Genomic DNA, 20551 nt, shown 5'->3' with positions numbered 1-20551 from the left:
TTCATCAGATCCTTTTATAAAGCTCCTGGTTTGAAAATTTCAACTTTCAAATTAGCTCAAGCTTTCACAAGAACAAAATACTGAACTGCCCAAATAGCCACGTTGTCAATGAGCAGCCAGACCTAAAAATAACTGTAACAGTGGCTCAGTTCCACTGTCACTTTAGTTCCAGTTTTTGCAATTGTTGTGCACATACACACTGTGTCATGTTCATTTGCTGTTACTGTTCTGGCCAATCACTGCCTTCATTATTTAATTATACAAGGTGCTGTGCCATTTCCATTTGCACTCAGCAAAAAAAGTTGTTTATGTAAACCTGGATATACTCAGTTGGCAGTTTATTAGGAACACCTGCCTAAATATAATGCAGTCTAATACAACAGCCCTGCAATAAATCCTAGTTTCATGAAGATTATGTTCAGTTTGTGTTGAAACTGTTTTAGAGATGTCCTGATATTCTGTCCACACTTTTTTTTATCAATGATGTGAGGCTAAATGATCAAAACACCTCTCTGTAAACACAGTTCAGCAACAGCATAAACTACATCCTCCAAAATGATCATCCACTTGATTCAGCACCTCCAAGCAAAAGAACAGTTTCAACATAAACTTAACATCGCAACCTTCATGAAGGGAAGGTTTATGGCAGGACTGTTGAATTGAACTGCATTATTTTTAGCAAGATGTAATATCTAATAAACAGGCAACTAAGTATGAGCATAGCTCAATAGAAAAGGTAATATTCTTGCCAAAAACACACAACGTAAAAAAAATAAAGGATTATATATTAAATATTCAAGTTTTCTGGAGTTTGTTTTATTTGAGTTACAAAATATGAAGTGCCATCAGCAGACTCCACAGGAGAGTTTGCCAACCTTCTTGTGTTACAAGTATTTACACCCGAAAGTCAAGGATATCCATCTAAATTTTCACACTGCGTTCTGGTAAGTCCCAGACTTCACGTCTCTGTTGTCCAAGTTCATAGTCAAGTTTAAATATTTAAAATATTTACAAAGTCCTGTATTCAAAAACTCCCAAATCATACTGTAGCTTGTTCAATGCAAAGGCAGGTGCCAGACGTGTAACTGCTTCAGTAGTGTGAGAAAATGAGCAGAGCTGGTGGAATTAAAGGAGCTGTTAAACGAACGTGGTCCTCTACAGGGTCTCCATAGTTTTACAATGTAATTCTTCCTCCTCTAAAGAAAGCCTGGGTGAGGAAGTCTGTACATAATTATTTAAAATTACATGTTGAAATGTCTTTTTAGCCGTTGTAGTACAACAGCATCTATGATCCTCTCTTGTGAAGAATTTAATATGACAATCAATAAAAGACAGATGAAAGAAAAAGGCCACCCAAATAATCACGCTTGTTCATTAAACATTTTTCTTCAGAGCATCTCCGAACATTAAAATAAAACTCCAATAAATAGAAATACAGCAGAGAGATGGTCAAATAAGACTGATTCTGGTTTGGTCCATCCCTGAGTTCTTTTGAGAAGGACAAAAATACCAGACAGGAGTGACAAAAGAAAAAAAAAAAAAAAAAAAAAAAAAAAAAAGGACTGATGGGAAAAAGCAAAAAGTGTTGATAGGATATATCCTACACATTCCCATTGTGTTCAGGGAAAAAAAGTTCTCATATTCCTCTGGTTTCCTGAGGCTCATCAGTGAGAACATTCATCCATGGGACAGTTCCCAGCAGTGAAGGTTACACAGAGGTGATGACAATCATGAGGTGTGGTGAGATGCTGGAGATCCTGTTGAGGAGGTCGGGGGCGAGCTGGGATAAGTGGCTCTCTGAAAATTCGCACGGTGGGAAAATCTGTAGCACATAGGCAGGCTGAAAAAAACAAAACAATCAAAAGCCTCAATTACACATGTGAAGTTAAAGAGAACCAACACATCTGATACCTGGTTATGTGCATTGTTTGTGCAACAACCCATCAACAGTAAAACATTGTTCTCTTCACACTCTACTGTATGTAAAGGATTTCACCAGTTTTATAAGTCTATTCAGAAGATCCTGTAGAACTCGTTATGTTGAAATCAAGGTCATCAAATGCCATTAAAATTAAGGTTATAATCTACAAAACCTTTCCACAAAATGTTGCCCAGTTTTAACGACAACTGGATGTTTTTCCTGTTCTGTGCAACAAACACACAAAAGAGCTTAAGTAAAAACCACCAGTCTCAACTCCATGAATTAAATTTTACTTTACTACATATCCATCTTTTTTTTTTTTATGTCTTTATTTGATAGGAAAGTGGAGACGGACGGGAAATATGGGAGGGAGAGTGGGGGAGAGACATTTCGGCCAGGAGTCGCACCGGGGACATGCTGCTCAGGGCCCATACACACATATGATATGCACCATAACAACTCGACCATCAGGTCGCTCCTAAATATCCATTATTAATAAATTCTTCTGTTTCAATCACATTCTGAGCAGCTTGCCGACAAAGGTATGACCAGGCGCAGCTAAAGACATAGCAATCTGCCAACAGTGAGCTGCTACCCTACACATCTTGTAGCTCGCTACTACATTTCCTGGCGAAAATACCACTTCTACAGCATCATGCTTTTCTGATTTTTATTAAATGATGTATTTCTTCTGATGAAAGGGCCAGGAATCATGAAGTTTGTTGATTTATATAATCCCTGCTGGGTTTAATTGACTACTGCACACAACACTTTCACATCCACACTGTGCAAGTTGTACAGAAGCAGCATGTCAATGTTATTTTCCCCCAGAATACCAATTTCAGATTACTGCTTTGAGACTGAATAACTTCCACATTCACAGACTATTTTCATCTGGCAAAGGGGAAGACTGACAGTTGTGAACAACTCAGAAATGTGAGTTTTGGGGCGTCGTGTGGTGTAGTAAGCAGTCGCTCCATGTGTAGAGGCTACCGTCCTCGCTGCAGCTGGCCCCGGTTCGAGTCCCGCATCGCACGGCCTTTACTGCATGTCATTCCCCCTCTCTGCCTCCCCATTTCCTGTCTCTCTACTCTACTGTCCTGTCCAATAAAGGCATAAAAAGCCCAAAAAAATATACTTTAAAAAAAAGAAATGTGAGTTTTCTTCAGTGTGAATAAATAATAAATCCACTGCCATCATAGTAATGGCAGCAGCACTTGACAGTGCAACACATCAACCATTATGTCTCACCTGATTGGAACCTGGGTTGGGGATATTGATGATACCAGCAGCCAACTTTGTCTGCAAGTAGTTAATGAAAGCAGCCTTAAGAGCTTGAGTTTGGTTTAGGACATCGTCTTGATCTCTTCCACATGGCAGCGCAAGGAGAAGACAGTAGTCACTGTCCCCCTGAAGAGGGAAAATAAATAAAGTGTTAACAGACAAAGTTCAGTGAAACAGAAAATGACTTAATATGAGTAAGAGAAAACACACGTACTGTCATTCTTCTGGCTACACTCTCCAGTTGTGAAGCCTCTAGTCTCATTCTCTGGACAATCCTAAGCAGTGCACCTCCTTCTTGTAAGGGGAGTGATCGATGAGCCAAAGCTTTGTTGCCACAGACAAAATGCAACTGGACTGCAGCTGTGTCATTCTTCAGTGCTAGCAGGCCTTGCCACACAATAGGGTATTTCTATTTAAGTATGAGACAAAACAAAGACAGGTTTGTCAGACAAAGCTAACTCTTGTTTAGCCCAACAATCCTGAACACAATTGTTAGTAAAAATTTCTGTATTACCGTGAGCAACTGCACCATATTGACAGGCTGCGTCATCTTGCCATCTGGTTTTGCCTGGAGCTCTGCACCCTAAGGATGCAACAAAATAGTGCATTGTTTCATCTGTTACAAGAAGATACCAAAACAGACTGTGGATTTGAGTGCAGTCTAATTCAATAGCCATGCAATAAATTCTACCTTCACAAAGGTTATAATGCTTATAATGTTATAATAAATTGTTTTAAGAGGTGTTGATTCAACTGAATAATTATTTTGGTGCTGATGAACTGTTATGCATTACTGATGCTTTGCAAGTCTCCGCTCAATGGGGTGGACAAAAGTAAAAAAATAAGTAAAACCTTCATGATGGTAGTTTTTTTAATGCAGGAATGTCATATTAATTTTAGCTAAATACATATTTAACTGGCATTTTAACAGCAGTAAACTCACCATAGTTGGTGTGACATTCAGTGGTGGCTGGTTAAGTCCAACAGGAGACGTCTCTGGTATCTGAGAATGGATGCTTCTTGGGTTTTGGTACATCCCCGAGTACTCTGGGAATGAGCCACTAGGTCCCGGTGGCATTAGCTGAACTCTCTGGGGAGACGCCATTGCTGGCCCAGATTGTCGGATACTCATCATTCCATCTTTAGGAAGAGGGGAGTGGGACCTCTTTGCATCTAATGGCTTTGTTATATCCTTTTCAGACACACCTTTAGGCAAAACATGTGATCTTGGTGACAAGGACAAAGGTATGTTGGAAGGTGTTGAAGAGGGGGGAAGAGTCTCTTGAATGTGTCCAGAGTGTGGGTCTGTGGCTGAACGCTCCCCCTGTTGGTGCAAGAGTACACGAATATTACTCTGTGCCATGTATGTTTCCAACTGGACACTACTCCGCAGAGATCCACGTGGATCTGACTGCATAGTCTCCGGTTTTAGCTGTGTGGCTGATTGTCTTCCTGTCATGTGGAAGTGTCTGGCCTCTTCCTGTTCCCCCTCATGACTCCTCAAAGAACCAGGATTTACTTTGAGAACCTTGTCTCTGCCGACAGCCTGGGGTGAGGAGGGCCGTGGCTGCATGGGACCAGACCAGGGAGAGGCGAGAGATTCACTATGCATCCCATAGCTCATCACAGAAAGAGGTGGAGTATTGACTCGAACATCTCCTTGGACAAGATGGCCCACTGGAATTGATTGGGTAACACAGTGTGGAGACATCCGCCCCAAGCCTCCAGGCACACTGTGAGGTGGCATGATAACAGACTGCTCTGGATGATGAACACCTGTAATAAACTGTTGCATGGCAGGAAGGCCAGTGGATAACATCACTGGTATGCCCTTGGGTGATGAGGAGCCTATGGGTGAGGACACTTTAGTAAACGGAGAGTGCGGATGACCTGACTTGCGTGGGGACCGTGGTTCCTGTTTGACCCCACTGAGATGTGAAGTAGCTCTGTCACCAGCTGCTGTAACAAATCCTACATGGTTGCCTGGTGGAGATGGCAAATGGGGGCTAATTGCAGGACTTATAGCAGAGGTCCAAGGTGGTTTAGCTCCATCTGTACTATGAGGATCAGCACTGTCCATTTTCTTTTGATGTTTTAATGGCATGTAGTCTTGATGGTAACTCAACACTTGTTGGTTACCTGGTGTGAGACGCTTCACTACTCCTTGAGGTCCAGACTGGTAAGTAGATTCAATCTTTTCCAAACCAGAGTTTTCTTGTTTAATAGAAGACAAAGCTGACTGCGTCTTACCAGGATGCCCATGATCAGTCTGCGACAAAGGGCCCTTTTGAAGTCCTGCCTGAGAATGACCATACATTTCCTGTTTTATCTGGGGCATTGATACCAACTGCTGAGATTCCATGTCACCTGCTGTTGCTTGTGGGATCTGACTTATTTTCGCACTTATCCGCTGGGGTCCCTCTGTTTTCTGCCCTGAGTGGCTCAATACGACCACTCCTTCAGACGTATTTACCCTGAGACCAGGGCAAGATCCCATACCAAGAGTGGGACTCTCAACAAGGCATCGTGCAGCACTTCCCCCCTCATCAGCAACAGATGAACTATGATATGATCCAGTGTCATCTTTGCTGGGCCTATAGGTTGATTTGGGTAGAGTCATGTCCATACAGGGATTTCCAATGCTCATATTTACTTTGTCTTCAGGCTCAGGAGGGTTGCAAACACGACTGATAACAGAAGTTGCAGTGGATGCAATAACAGAGATCACAGACTTTGTCTCGGGAGATGGTAATGAGGCTGGAGGTCGCACAATAGGAGGGGCTGAATGAGCTGCCATTCTATTATCAGGTAGTGGCGACTTATTTGGCACAACAGCTGATGGAGTATTACTTTCAGATGGGTTCTGATCTCGGAGAGTGGGCAGACTACTAGAAATAGAACTACTGCCTGGCAGTGAAATATTTTTGTGTTTCAAGAGAATCTGTCTCAAGTCACTTGTGCCATGTTCAGTTTCTGTGTTTTCGGAGTCTGAGGGCAAAGGTTGGTTTTCCTTGGAAGCTAATGGCATGACAGGTGAAGTGGAGATGCCTGTGTCTTTAGAATGATGGCGCCAATCTGGTGGAGAAACAGGAATTCTGCTTGTTTGAATAGGCCTGATATTTGGCCTGTTTGCTAGTGGAGACAGGGAAGGGGAGATGCACTCAGATGGCATCTGTTGAGGCTTTGGGCATATTGGACTTTTAGACTGTGGGTAAACAGATTTAAGATGTTGAACCTGTTCTTCAGAAGTTGATTCCGACTCTGCATTTACATCTGTAGCCTTAGGAGCTGAAGGCTCAGGTTCTGACTTCCAAGTAGTAGGAGTAATAACTGCAGCAGCTGCTGCTGATGGAGTTGTCTCAGAAACAATCTTAACACCAGAAGCTATGTTATCTGCTACTGTAGCTGTCAATTCCTCACTTACTGAATGTCCTTCCTTTAAATCCTTTCTTACTTGCTTTTGGCCTTTACGTTTAGGTGTTTTGGGTCTTCCCTTAGTTCCCCTTTTGGGTGTGGTTGGAAAGACAGGTTCATCCTGTATAGCAGATGAATTTGTTTCAGGTTCATCTTCCTTAGCAGGCTGAACTAAGTCTTGTATCTCAGGTTCAGAACCTACAGCTGCACCAATTGGAGGTGGCTGGGTTATGGGTACAGGTATATCCTCTGCAGTTATCGAGTCAATAGCAGCCATGAGTTCTGTTTCGCTGGCAGGATTAGAAGGTTTTCCTTCATCTGGGTCACTTTTTACTTCTGACTGTGGGCCAGGTGGTATTGGTGGTTGTGCCGGAAAAGCTGGATCTGTAAGTTTGGCAATGTTCTCCACAGCCTGCTCTAATTCCAACTCATGTAAAATTGAGCTTTTTGATGTTTCAAGGAGCTCCTTATTTTCCAAGGCAGCGTTTTCATTTTCTTCATTGTTGGAGTCTCCCTTGGGACCATCAGTGCACTTTGAAACCTGATCACTATGGTCACCAGGTCTGATCTTTTTTGAAGAATCTTCTTGATTTCCAAGCTCATCGTCCCCTAATTGAAGAAGATCTTTCACTTCTGTGACATTTAGTCTTATTTTGAGGTTCTTGAGGACAGGAGACTTAGGAGTCCTTGTCAACTTTGGTTTTCCTCTAATAATCCTCTCTTTTTCCAAGGTGGGTTTCTCCTCTATGACCAGGGAATCTGTCTCTTTGCCATTTGATTTACCTTCACAAGCCTTTTCATGGAGAACATCTTTATCTTTGCCCAATTCTCTACCTTGTTTGTCTTTCTCCTCTTTTGTTTGGTCAACTTTTTTGGATGGATCTTCTTTACATGAACTTGATGAATCCTGCAAAACCAAGGTATCTTCATCTGTGAAATCAATTTCCTGATCATCGTCCTCAGCCACCTCAGTTTTGTCTCTCTTCTTTGTTGATCCAGATCCTAGGGCTGTGGACATCTGATTAGATGAACCCTTTGTGACATGAGGGGATGTTTTCCCTTTTGACGCTCTTGGAATTCGTTCTCCACTTTCAGATTCATTTGAGTCCGTGTCTTTATTGTCCATTTTAGATTTTTCTACTTTAATGGTTGAAGTCTCTTCACCTTGTCTGCGATTCTTGGGAGGACGACCCCGTTTAGTTGGAGGGACTGGCACAGGTGGATCCTGTTCAATATTTTGTTGTTGTGTTGCATCTTTGTCTGTACCTCGCTTTCGTGCAGAGCGTGGTGACTCTGTAATTTCCTTTCCAGAACGAACTGGTGCATCATCTTCAACTGGGGTGGCATACACAGATTTTACATTTCTTCTTCTGGCTCTGCCTAATGGTATATTCTGCTCCGATACATCAGGATCTGATCCATGAATGGGAGATTTTCCTGTGGACTTTGGCTCAGCTCTAGGGGATGATCCACGTTTCAGCTTCTCTTTGTCAATGCGCTCACTCTTGCGTGTAGCTTGTTTCTCAGAACCAGAGGCAGACATCACAGGAAAAGAAGTACCTTGGGCAGGGGATTGTTTACACTTTTTATTTTTTATTTCTTTTGTTTTATGCTCTTTCTGAGATGAGACTGGCTCATCATTTGTGTCATTATCAATAGGCATCTGCACTTTACTAACTTGAAGTTTCTTCTCTCCCTCAGGCTCTGCCTTACAAGTGGAATGTGCCTCTTTCTTGATTACATCCACCTCCTCTGTAAAACTAGATTGTATGGGACTAGTGGCTTCAGGCACTTCTGGTTGTGTCGTTTCAAGATCCAGCTCTGCTTCTGAACTGCTAACAAACTCATCATGAGAATCACGGCGGCTTGGTTGTTCTGTAACTGGAGGTTTTACATCCTCAGTAACAATATCCAATTTCCCTTCAGATGGAGAAAGTTTACATCTATCTACTGAGTAAGTGGGTTCACATGCTGCTATAGGTGCAGGTTCAGAATCAGATGTTGATGTCCTCTCAGTTGGTGGGTGGTGCATAGGTACATGTTTGTTATCTTTTACTTCTTCCTTTACCTCTTCCTTTATGAAAGTCACAGGGGGATACGGATCAGGGACTGGATTTACCGTAACACATTTGTCTTCTCGTGGAGGAGAGCCCTTGACGACAGATTGGGCGACACAAGTAGGTGTCAGTCTCGGTTCAGAAGTCAACTCTTCAGCAGGACTGATGGGTTTAATTTCTGGCTCCATGATAGGTCCTTGTTTCAGGTGAGCACAAAGCTTGCTGCTCTTGAACAGGTGCTTTTTCCACTTTATTCTCATCCGTAACCACGGTATCCACTTTTGCCTCTTGCAGCTGTGGGGTTTTATTCTTCTGTTGTAGTCGTGTGAGTTCCAAAAAACGACTATGGAAAAGGACAACTGGCCCTGGGTCAAGTTCTCCATCTACTGTCCCTTGCTGACCAGGTTGTTGAGTTTGTGTATGCTCAGGTTCTTCATGTTTGCGTTCCAAGTGTTGAAGTCGTCTAGAGTCCAGCTCAAAGACAGGGCTATGAAGGAAGCGGGATGCAAATAGTTCCCTGCGTTCCTGCTCCTCAGGCTTAGGCTCTTCCTTCCTGTCATCAAGTTTGTCTTCAGATCCACTTCGAATCTTTTTCTTTTTCATGTACCAGGAAGGAGTTGGTCTTGGTGTCGATTCTACTTTCTCAGTATCTTTTCTGTCACGGAATCTTGCAAAATGAGAATCGTAATCCAAAAATGACCAGTTATCTTCTCTGGAAGATGACAGAGATTTTGCACGCTCAAGCAGAGCCTTTGTATCAGGTGTAATGGTCTGGTCAAGTGCAAAGGAGTAGAATTTGTTCCTTTCAAGATGTGCTAGTTTGGGATCTGAAAACCTATCAACCCTTGGCCTCTCGGAAAAAGGCACAGATGTTGAGGGCACAGGGGAGTGGGGTTTGGGCTCTCTGTCCTCTTCAGAGTCAGATCTCACTTCCCCAGGCTCCAAGTCATGCCAGATACCATATTCCAAACGCTTGCAATTGTGAATGTTTTTATTTAGACTTCTGGAAAAGTTCAGGTCAGGTAACAAGTCTTGTTTCACTCTGCTCTCCCATCTCTTTTGATGCTCTTCTTCCACACCAAGTAAAGGAGTGTTTGGTTTGTTTACTTGTGTGTTATGTGTCCTTTTGACTAAATGCTCCAGATCCGGGTGAATTTTTTCATCATTTCTACTTAACTCTTTCTGAGTAGGATCTACAAAGTCCTCATCTGCATGGTGAGAAAAGTGCTGATGTCCTGGGGAGGAGGTGTTGTTCCAATCAGGATCTTCACTTTTTTGTCTAAAGCTCCTGTAGATACGCTCCCTCTTCATCCCTGAGTCTGTGTCAAATTGGTCTAGTTTCTTTAGTTTGTGAGATGGGAAATTATCTGTGACATCCTCAGGTGGTTTACCAACATCATGCACAAGACTGCGATGTTCCAAGTCATCAGTTTCACTTCCTTGAGGACTTTCTGGTTTGTCAGGTTTGTCAGACTCGCGCTGCTGTTGCTGCTGGTGCAAACGTCTATTTTGCTCCATTTGTTTGCGGTAACTCTGAGACAGGTCAATGTCAACATGGTCTTCCTTGTTCTTGGCACTTTTGTCAGTGTCAGTATTCTGAGCACCAAATTTGAAAGCCGCATGGTGTTCTGGTTCTCTTGTACTGCTTTGTTCTGCAATCCCCTCATGTGAAAACCTTCTGGATGTGGTGTTCCCAGGATGTCGTTTTGACTCCAGTGCGTCCAAAGATCCTTCTGATTTCTCTCTTTGTCCTCTAAGGTCCTCTTGACTATCCTTTTGACTGCCACTTTTATCAGTTTTCAGTCTTGAATCTCTCCGTTGTGATTCTTTGTGTTTGTCAGTGTCTGACTCTTTTAAATATGTTGCACTGGCACCAAAGTCAGAGGACTGATTACCATCTTCCTCCTCATGCCTGCTTCTCTTCTGGCGAATAGTCCTTCCACCGGAATCAGCAAAGCGCCTTTTTCTTGCAGCAAGGCGATCCGAATTCACTGACAAATCTTTCCCGTCATTTCCAGCATCAGACCGCAGATGTTTTTTAAGTCGATTTTTCCCATCCAAGTCTGAATTATCACCTTTACTCATTTCAGATCTTTCTGTTTTTACAGAGTCGTGATGAGCAGTTGGTAACTGATTTCCAGAAACAGAGTCACTATCCCCCTTACATTTCTGCCTCTCAAGAGCATCTTGGTCTGATCCCCTTCCTCTTCCAGAGCCTCCATCAAAACCAGTCTCAAGGTCCGTTTCAGGTAATGTGTTGGATGGGGATTGCCCCTTTGCTTTTCTTGATTTAATCTTCTCAGCTTTGTCTTTGTCACCTTTCTCTTTTCTTTTTGCACGTTTGGTTTTCTCAGCACCTGCCACACGATCTGGTTGACTGCTCTTCTCACTTTTGTCACTCTTAGAGGCATGTTCTAGCAAGGTCTTTTCCGATTTGTCAAAGTGTGGTGGTGACATTGAACTTACACTACCACTTCGCTCAGAGGACTGGCTATAAACCCGTCTTTCTGAGTCTCTGGGAGCACGCTCAGATGGCGAAGGTGATACTGTAGGAGTAATAGGTCGCCTTGGATGTGAAGGGCTCCACCTGCTGCGGTCAGCCTCAAACCTTTCTCGCTCTCTTTCTCGCTCTCTTTGAATATATGTGTATTTTCGAATGTCTTGCTCAAATGGGTCTCTGTAGTCCCTATAGTCTCGTGGGTCTTCATGATAACGTGGGTCAAAGTGATCACCCTGATAATGTTCCAGTTCAGGAAAGCGGTCTCTGCTCCGAGCTGCATAATCTCTTCGAGCATCCTCTGGATAGAGACCAGGGGTTCTTATATTCTCATAATAAGCCCTTTCTGCTGTGAATTCGTGATATGGAGGCCTGCGATCCTCTCTGTGGAGTGGAAGGAGAGAACAGGAAGCGAAAAGTAATGAATTCTGCTAACCTAAATAATGAATCATTCTATAAAGTTGCATCATTTACATATTTTGCAATGGATCTGATTCTACACACCATCACCTTAGATAATACATATTTTGTCAAGATTAATATAATTTGAAATACTTGTTTGAAATTGCGATAAATGAATAAATGACAATTGTATCCAATCAATAACATGGTCTATTTACCGTCGCTCAGGAGGAATTTCATAGAAGTCTCTAATGTCTTGACCAGATGCCTGCATAGATCGGTAGAACGCCATCTGACTCTCTTGACTTGCAAAGTCAACCTATCATAAATAAACAAATACATACATAGGTAAATAAAGACAAACACATGAAAAGTTCATTTTACTCAACAAATAAATAGTTGTTTTTTTTTTTTATCTTTTTTTACCTTTATTTTATTCCCACCAATCTTCCAGCCTTTGGTTTCCCTTACAGCTGCCTGAGCAAAATCTGTGTTGTTGTACATGATGAGGGCCATCCCTTTCAATCTATCAAATACGACCTAAAAACAAGAACAAATTAAAGTCACATTTACAATTTTTAAAATAACGCTGAAATCAAAAAAACAAACAACAATCACAACAAATCTTTAGCAAGAGAAAATATAAAGCCTTACCTTAACTACATGTCCATAGCGACAGAAATGCCGTGTGAGGTATTGTTCTGTAATATTGGTTGCCAAACCATCCAGCCAAACACACGTTGTGGGCATACTCTTCCCAAAACCAAGCTTCAAAAAGAAAGAACATATATATTATAATATACACTCGATTGAAAACATACACAAACCATAAATGTTATTATTGTTTACAGTTAAAACACCTTCAGTCTGTTGCTCCCCAGATACTCTCCATCCATCTTTTTTATGGCCTTGCACACACTGGCAATATCAGAATACTGCACAAAGGCATACTGGGGAACTCCATTTACTTTCTTGATGTCAATGTCCTTGAGGAGAAGAGACAGAACAATTAGAGAAGAATATAAGATGTACAAATTTACTTATACAGTACATATCACAAATGGTAGCTTACCACAATTTCTCCAAAGCGCTGAAAAATGTCAAGGAGTTGTTGATAACTGGTGGTCTTCTCAAGGTTGCCTATAAACAGTGTCCTTGTGGCCTTTGGGTGGAACTCATCTATTCGCCCATCCAAGGGCCTGAACTCATTTTCACTCTCTGTTTCTGATAGAAAGGAAGAGATTTACCATTAATATTACTGACATGCTACCCGGGTTCAGGCTCGAATTCTCCACCATCAGCACACAAACAGCTTTTTGTAAAATTACTTTTGGGGAATGAATAAAACTGTCAATAAATTATATTTATCATCACTTACCAGGACCATTCCACGCAGTGACTTCAATAAGCATGCCAAAGAACAGCTTTCCTTTGGAGACACTAAGGGCCTTCTCTTGATCCTCTTGCTGTCTGAAGAAGACCAAACCATAGCGGTCCTCTGATGCTCCATGGATCTGCACTGAGGTCACTTTCCCATGTTTCTTGAATTCGTGGAAAAGTCCGTCTTTTAAACTTGTATCTGTCAAGGGAAATGGATTACTATAATTCAATGCTCAGTCTCCAAAAAGAGTAGCCTACTGAAAACACAGATTTTCTGAAGAGTTAACAATCATAATATACAGGGTTTTCCTGCATAGATAATTATGAGGCAGCCGACTGTCAAATTTTGTGCTGCCTCCAGCTTTCGACAAACTGACGCATTATTTTCTAAAAAAAAAAAATGTTGCACTCAGTGGGTTTCTGTAATTTGTCACTGCAAATTTAGTTGCGCTGTATCGTAATCAGCACATTGCACAGGGAAAGGTGCTGCCAAAACTGCCGAAGGAGAGAACAGCCAACTTTCCTCAAGTTATTTCCTCCTGAGAGTCTGTTTTTTCCCCCCTACAGCAGGAATGTGTCAGGTGGCAGCACCCTGATACTTTTGTGAACAGGTGAATATTGTGTTTGACATCTCTTAAATTGTTATATTTTCTTATCCTTCTGGAAATTCCTCAGGATTCACTCTCTTAAAATATGTTGCTTGAGCCAGTTGAAGGTGCAGTACACATGCACGTGTGATCATATGATCACGAAGGAAACACCTCCACCTCATTTTGAGCCAGGAAAAACCCTGTTATCATGACCTAATCTATACGCTATGCAAAAGCATTGAGGTTTTTGTCAGAAGAAATCATACCCTCAGAAATCTGTGCATAGCTCTCCATATTACACTTTTCTATATTGCTGGTTTTTAACTCAAACATGACTAACACTTTGTTACAGTGACACTGATGTGGCTGTCTGATGCATGTACACATTGTTTAATGTTATACACACTGCATCTCGCTTTGGCCTTGACTAATTGACTTGATTTTAATGGGTATAAACAAATCAAAGGTTTTCACTTAGAAGGCAGCATTAATTACAAAGTGACAACATATTCAGTATGTTTTCAGTTTGCAAAGTGAAATTTACAAAAACTCCTGATAAAAGAGGTCTGGAAATCTTTGCTATAATTATAAGTAAACTTGCAAGAGCACAAATGTGGAAATATTAGAAGCAGAGTGACCTTTACACCAGTGGGATCACATCCAAAATTAAAGGCTACCAAGCACCAAGGCACCAAGTAACAGTGAAAACTTGTGTGAATATAATGAAATAGCTAAGACAAAATGAAGAATGAGACAAAAACATGACGAACAAATTTTTTTTCAAAGTGCCTGCACTTTTCCAGTATCCAATAAAGTCTTCCCAGGTGGTTCTGTGTTACTTCTTGAATATTTCACACCAATTATGAAATAACATTTAGTTGTAAAAAACAGTCATGGAAGGTACAACTGGGTTTCATATATGAAATATTTGGACACTAATGATTAAGACTATATTCTGTATGTTTTTCAGTAGCACATGGAGGGCTAATTGTGTATATAATCGGCTAAACAAATTACGGTAAACAATAGTCCAAGTGATGAATCCCTATCCCTTAAATTCAGACAATGTCCACTGGCTAAGGTTTGTGTGCTCCAACATATACATTTGCAGGAGCCTGAAACTAAGTTTCTGAACATGGTTATATGACCTGCTTGTGCCACCTAATTTTGATCTGGTTCATGTTTTATCTATATCATGGGCTGTGTGAACTGATGTCCAATTTGAATCCCAGTTAAGGCAAAAACTATTTATAAATTTCATGGACAGGACTCTGTGAGAGGCAAGTCAAACATGTAGAAACTCACCTGTGGAGCGCACTGGTAGGTTTTGAACTTTAATTCCAAAGCTTCTGCGTGGCTCATCTGAGTCAAGCACCATAGATGACTGAGGAGGGGCGTGGGCAGCTGACGACTGAACAGAGCGTGCACGCGACCCATCACTTGAGCTGCTGTTCGAATCACTGTTATCACAAAAAACAAAATTAATCTAAAAAAACAGATAATGATCTGACACTTGTCAGTCTAAGTCAATAAACCCATGAAACATGAAGTGTTAATATCATGACAAAACAAATGTCACACCTGCCACTGCCTGTGCTACTGGTGCTGCTGACAGAATCGGAGCTTGAAGATCTACTGTGGGATCGAGATCTTGGGCCTCTCCCAGGGGACAAAGGTGCTCTTTTAGGGGAATGAGGAGTTTTGGGTGTTTGTCCTGTGGTCCGTTGTGGGGAAGGGTGCCTTGACTGTGAGGAATGAGATGATCTGCTTCGACGGTGATGGTAAGTTCTATCAACACGTCGTCCTCTGTCATCTCTATACAGGTCACGTCGTGTAGAATTAGTAAGAGTGAAGGGGTCTCGAATCCTAGAGTCAAAATGTGGGTCTGATGTCTCAAAGCTGCCCCCAATAGCACTGCTCCCTGGGCCAGTAGCAGCAAACATAGAACGATCACGGTAATAATCAGCGTTGTAGTGCCGCTGTCTGTCGAAAGTTCCACTGCGGTCATGGTGTCCATATGGGCTGTGATCATATGCACGTTCACGGCTTTCTGAGCTACTGTGAAGTAAGAAAAGTGCAGAGAGGGAAAAGAGAGTTATTATGATTTGAAATAAATAAGGCAAAAAAATAACCTATTTACTGTATAATAAGCCATTTTGGCATCTAAATGCGCAATAGCAAATATACAAATGTCCGGTACAGCAAAGACATAGCTGAGAGACACAGCTGAGAACAGGCCAGATGTGGGGACAACTTCAGTAGCTTAGTACTGATACATAGATCAGTGCCAGTATTATAAATAGTGATCCCATCATTCATCATTTGGCAAAACCCATTAGCCTGTCCCTGTCAATTTTGTCAAGTGATTTTTTACCATCAAACTCAAACAAAAGGGTCTCCTAACGTGTTCCAGTTTGTCAACAAAGGAAAAATAAGTGAGAATTAATGTATGTTAAATAACTTCTTTTTAAACTTAACAGCAACACATTTCACAAATAGTTGCATATTTTCATTCAAATGTCGTGTTTTGGGGGTTTACAATGTTTTTGGCATAAGAAAATGATTTAGGAATGGTTAGAAACAAAACACCAAATTCCCCACAATAAGACAAATAAGCCAAATACTGGCACTGTCTGTAAATACTAATGTGGATAACTTTTGTAGTTGCGGCTCCCGTATCTTAACTGTCTGCAGCCTAAAATGACATTTCAGTCATCAAAAGAAACAAGACTTACTATCAACATTCTATACAGTAAATTCATAAACAGTCACATGAAACAAAGCCACCCCAGACTGAAAATCTACTCATACAACCACATAATTCAGCAAGGTTGAAATGCTGTGCTTGGTATATTTGTTACTTTTATTTGCAAAAAGTCTCCTCGGGGTGTCCAGGGGAGTTGATTTCAGAGGCTGACTGTTCATGAACTTTTGCTGGTAAGAAAAATAAAATATAAAAATGAAACATTTCTCTTAAATATTCAACTGGACAATTCTCCTATTGAGGAAATATGTGGTTTTGAAATTTAAAATATTAAAATGCCCTGCAGAGATCAAATCAATATATTTAATCTGAAACAAAATAAGTAAGAAAAATGTATTTATATAGCACAAAGTGCTTTACAGAGTCACATAAAAAGTTCACACAATACTATGTAGTACTTATGTGATCTGGAGAAAAGAAAGAACTTGCATAAACAAATTAAAAATAATGTGTATATATTTTATATATGCATTCTATAATTTTTTTTTTTCTGTCTTGCATCAAATTAATCTTTCCCTAAAAGCAGTGCAAAACCTAATATTAGACAAAGCACTAAGGAATGTTAGAGAAAGAAAATATGCAGAGGGCAGAGCAATACCAACCTTTTGGAAAAGAAGTTACCGAAACTAATCCAAATAAAATCTAGGTGGTCAGAATGTGAGAGCCCGAATGAAAAACCAAGGAGAAAAATCAACTGATCTAATTAGGCAAAAACGGTTCTCTTGAATCGCACTGCACGTTATCTTCAAATACTGTGGAGCACCAGGCCAGTAGATTGTTGATGTATAATCCACAGTAGGCTACTTAATTCTCTTCACTGGATGGAAAAAGGGAAAAACAAAAACAACCACAGAAATGGACCTCTTTATGGATTTCAGGACATGTGAAAAAACATAGGAACATACAACCTCAATAAATAAATATGAATTTAAAAAATAGGATGATGAACTTCAGGGTAATTCAGCAGACTCCAGGTTGACTACACAGCAAGATGGTGCCCAAATGGAAAATACATCCAACTGGATCAGTCTTGTCTTCTTGTATGAGGAGGTAGTATGTCCAAAAAATTAACCTTTATATCGAAAAATGTCAAAAATGTATTCCACTGGTTAATGTCAAGTAGTTAAACAGCACACAAGCTTGTAGACTTGCAGACACTACGATAACAACACATAAAATCCTCATGGGCTCATTGGATGACATAATTCCACAATCCATGGATCCCATCAGGTTTGCGTACTCACTGGCAGGCTTCATCTTTTTGTAGTAAAGTTTCAAGTTTGAAAAAGTTGTCTTAAGCTCTCTGTAACATACTTGGGAGTGCTCTTCTCCTGACTGAGGCCTTACACAGCTAAATCCACACTTGAGTAATCCAAATGATTGGCAGCTATACCTATCCATACTAAGGTTCACATCAGTAGATCCAACATCACGTTTGTATTGCGTACATCCAGCAGGTTACATTCCAACTATGCAGCCTTCGTGTGTCTTCATGGCCATCAATCCAAAACAAGATTAGCTCCACAAACTTTCGATGGCTGGTGGTGTGGATCCTCAGTGTTCTTGCAAAGTCTTCTTGGTATAACTTCCATATTTGGGACAAAAGGTGTTTGTGATATATAGTTAATCTCATCCTAAAATTACTGACATAGCCGTGGATATATACGCTAATCTGTCTTTCTTTAGATGTGTAACGAATATAAAGTTCTTCCATCCACTTGTTCAAAACGTAAATCCAGATAAAGTCGTATCCACAGAGGCAAAAATGGTTAAAGTACTCCAACCATCAGTTGTTGCCAAAAGGGGAAAAAAACTGACAACCCAAGATGGAAGGTCCTTTAAGTAATTATATATTACCTATATAGATTCTTCAGAGAAAAGCGCATCCTTAGTAGTAGGGATTTACTTCCAGTTTCAAGCGACTCCAAGTAGAAATTAAGGTTAGATCCCATTTTTAGGAGAAAAATGTTAAAAATATCCAAATGTTCCCGAGGTAGTTTCCCACAAAATGTAATAAATCCAAAACTCACTAGGATATTCCTCACAGATGTAATATCCAAACCAGATGTCAAACCTTGAATCATAGTTACCTTACCAAATGATAATGTGTAGTTAATTTATTTAGATCCCGTGGGAATGGCGAGTCAATTATGATGAAAAGTGGAACAATCCCTAGATTACCTTTGTGTAACCCCTTGAGGCATCTATCTCTCACGAATAACCCCACTATTTGTCTAGGTCTTACACCTATCCAATACCTAGAATCCCCTGGATTTTAAGGGGAGGCCGTGTCCACTTACCCATCTATTCTCCGTTCATAACGTCCCTCTCTGGTGTGAAGGGAAACAGGTGGGCCAAACACTGGACCAACTGTTCCCCTAGAGAATCCTGTAACGTCTCGACTGCTCGAGGGGGAGCTGTCTTCAAGGCCCCGAACAGCACTAGGAACTGATCCAGGTTCATTGTAGTCAGTCCGCAGGTCCCTGTCTCCCATCTTGTTGACAGCATTGTGAGCCTTCTGTGCACTTTTGATATCCACAAAATCCACAAAAGCTGCAACACCACCCTCTGACCCTCGCTTCCGCAGAACTTTAACACTCTCCACACGCCCATACCTGAGAGGAAATTACAATGAAAACAAAGAGGCAATTACATATACACCAGCTAAGAATAGGTTAAGTATAGCTATTTCCATGTGTGCCAGAGTCTGGTAAATAAAGAGCAGAAAAGACACTGATATGACAAGCAAACTAATGATTCAACTATAATTATGAGACAAGACAAGTTTCCACTAGTGTTTCCTTTTAGAAACACAGGAACGAACGTCTAGAACATGTTTGCAGTTATTGTGATGGAGGACTTCACTTGGGAGTCATATGTATTGCTTCGACAGTTGAAGTTTCTGAACAACACCTGCAAAGTAATAGTTTTATTCAAAAGATCCCTTGGGACTTCACACATGTGAATTGTCAGTGTTAAACAAGTACAAAAAGCATCATCTGTAAACACACAGTTGTCACCAGACCAGTATTAAAGTGATATAGCAACATCTCCCATTAACTGTGACTGGATGTTAAGTTTGTTGTGTTAAAGATCTGTTTATCAGTTACAGGCGTGGGCTTTACATTACGTAGCAAATGATAATGACATGAAACCTAACATAGCCTTCAGTGAACGAGGAAAAGCACAAAAGTTAAGACTTTTAGCACTCTTTAAAATCCAAAATAGTTGCTGACTATTGGGGGCATAACCTGCAGTTTACTTGTAACTTGCAAGACAACAACGAGTATCTTAGGCGAGTTTAAGTACAGTGATGTCTTCCTTGGTCAAGCGAGTCAACTACTTGCTAACATTTGATTATCAGAACAGTGAGCTCGCTGATCGGTCTCAGATTTTTAGCTTCTCATTTCAGTTTTTCTCTTAACACCACTGTTGATCAGAGAAATAACGTTGTGGCTTAAATAATAGATAAAATAACACACGTCATCTGTTGTTATTTGCCCCGCTGTGTAGCTAATGTTAGCTGCCTTTTTGCTTGTACTGATCATGAAAACGTCTCCACTTCCCACAAAATGGTCGGATGGTTGCTTGGGTGGTAGCTCGGTTGCTAGCACACCTAGCAACTTGCCTCTTGGCGTTAGCAAAAGTTAGCTAAACAGTATTAATCGTAAACATTTGCACTAGAGTACTTCTATTCCCGGTATTTCGCTTCAACGAATACACATGTGCTGCAATGTACCATATGCAGCACACAAGAAATCCGCTGACTTATAAAACTTAAAAATGCTAACGTTAGCTGTATTAGCATTGGTAGCAAGCTACATAGCTAACGATAGAGCTGCAGCTAGCCCGCGCTGCTCCTCCGACAGGGGATCCCTCTTGCGTAACCTACCGTTTGAAATGCTCCACAATTTTCTCCTCTCGGACATGTTCGGGTAAATTTCCCACCCAAAGGTGTCTGGTTTCCCGAACCATCGTGCGCTATTCTTTCCCCCTTCACACACATATGATCTGGCACGTTTCTAATCCCTGCCGGTCGGAGGTGCGCCCAAACAAAATGAACGACGGTGGATTCCGTGAATGATCTAGGCCCGGTGGCCGCTGCCCGTGTAGCTTTAGCTGCTGTGTCCCCGAGTCGTCCGCGGGAACGCGCACAAGCCTCGCTCCTGACGGTTCTGGGTGCGAGCTGCGCGGCCCCGGTGTTCTGCGCGTTGCCGACACTGAGCACGCGATTTCTCGTCG

General features: G+C 41.3%; 1 protein-coding gene across 1 annotated transcript; it reads right to left on the bottom strand.

Moving 5' to 3' along the window:
* Positions 1-794: 794 nt before the first annotated feature.
* Positions 795-20467, bottom strand: LOC111660777 (msx2-interacting protein). The gene is given in 16 exon segments (XM_023414170.2): positions 795-1840; positions 3173-3331; positions 3420-3614; positions 3720-3788; positions 4149-8868; positions 8870-11557; positions 11794-11894; positions 12002-12115; positions 12230-12343; positions 12436-12561; positions 12648-12799; positions 12954-13154; positions 14851-15005; positions 15127-15603; positions 18610-18924; positions 20202-20467. Coding segments are annotated over 16 exon segments (9801 nt in total). The 5' UTR covers positions 20285-20467; the 3' UTR covers positions 795-1708.
* Positions 20468-20551: the final 84 nt, after the last annotated feature.

Source organism: Seriola lalandi, unplaced genomic scaffold (assembly GCF_002814215.2).
Source record: "Seriola lalandi dorsalis isolate HSWRI2012SDOR001 ecotype SW California unplaced genomic scaffold, Sedor1 jcf7180002054522, whole genome shotgun sequence".
Taxonomy (NCBI): domain Eukaryota; kingdom Metazoa; phylum Chordata; class Actinopteri; order Carangiformes; family Carangidae; genus Seriola; species Seriola lalandi.
Note: the sequence above shows the minus strand (reverse complement) of the source record. Positions and strands in the feature narration are given on the sequence as shown.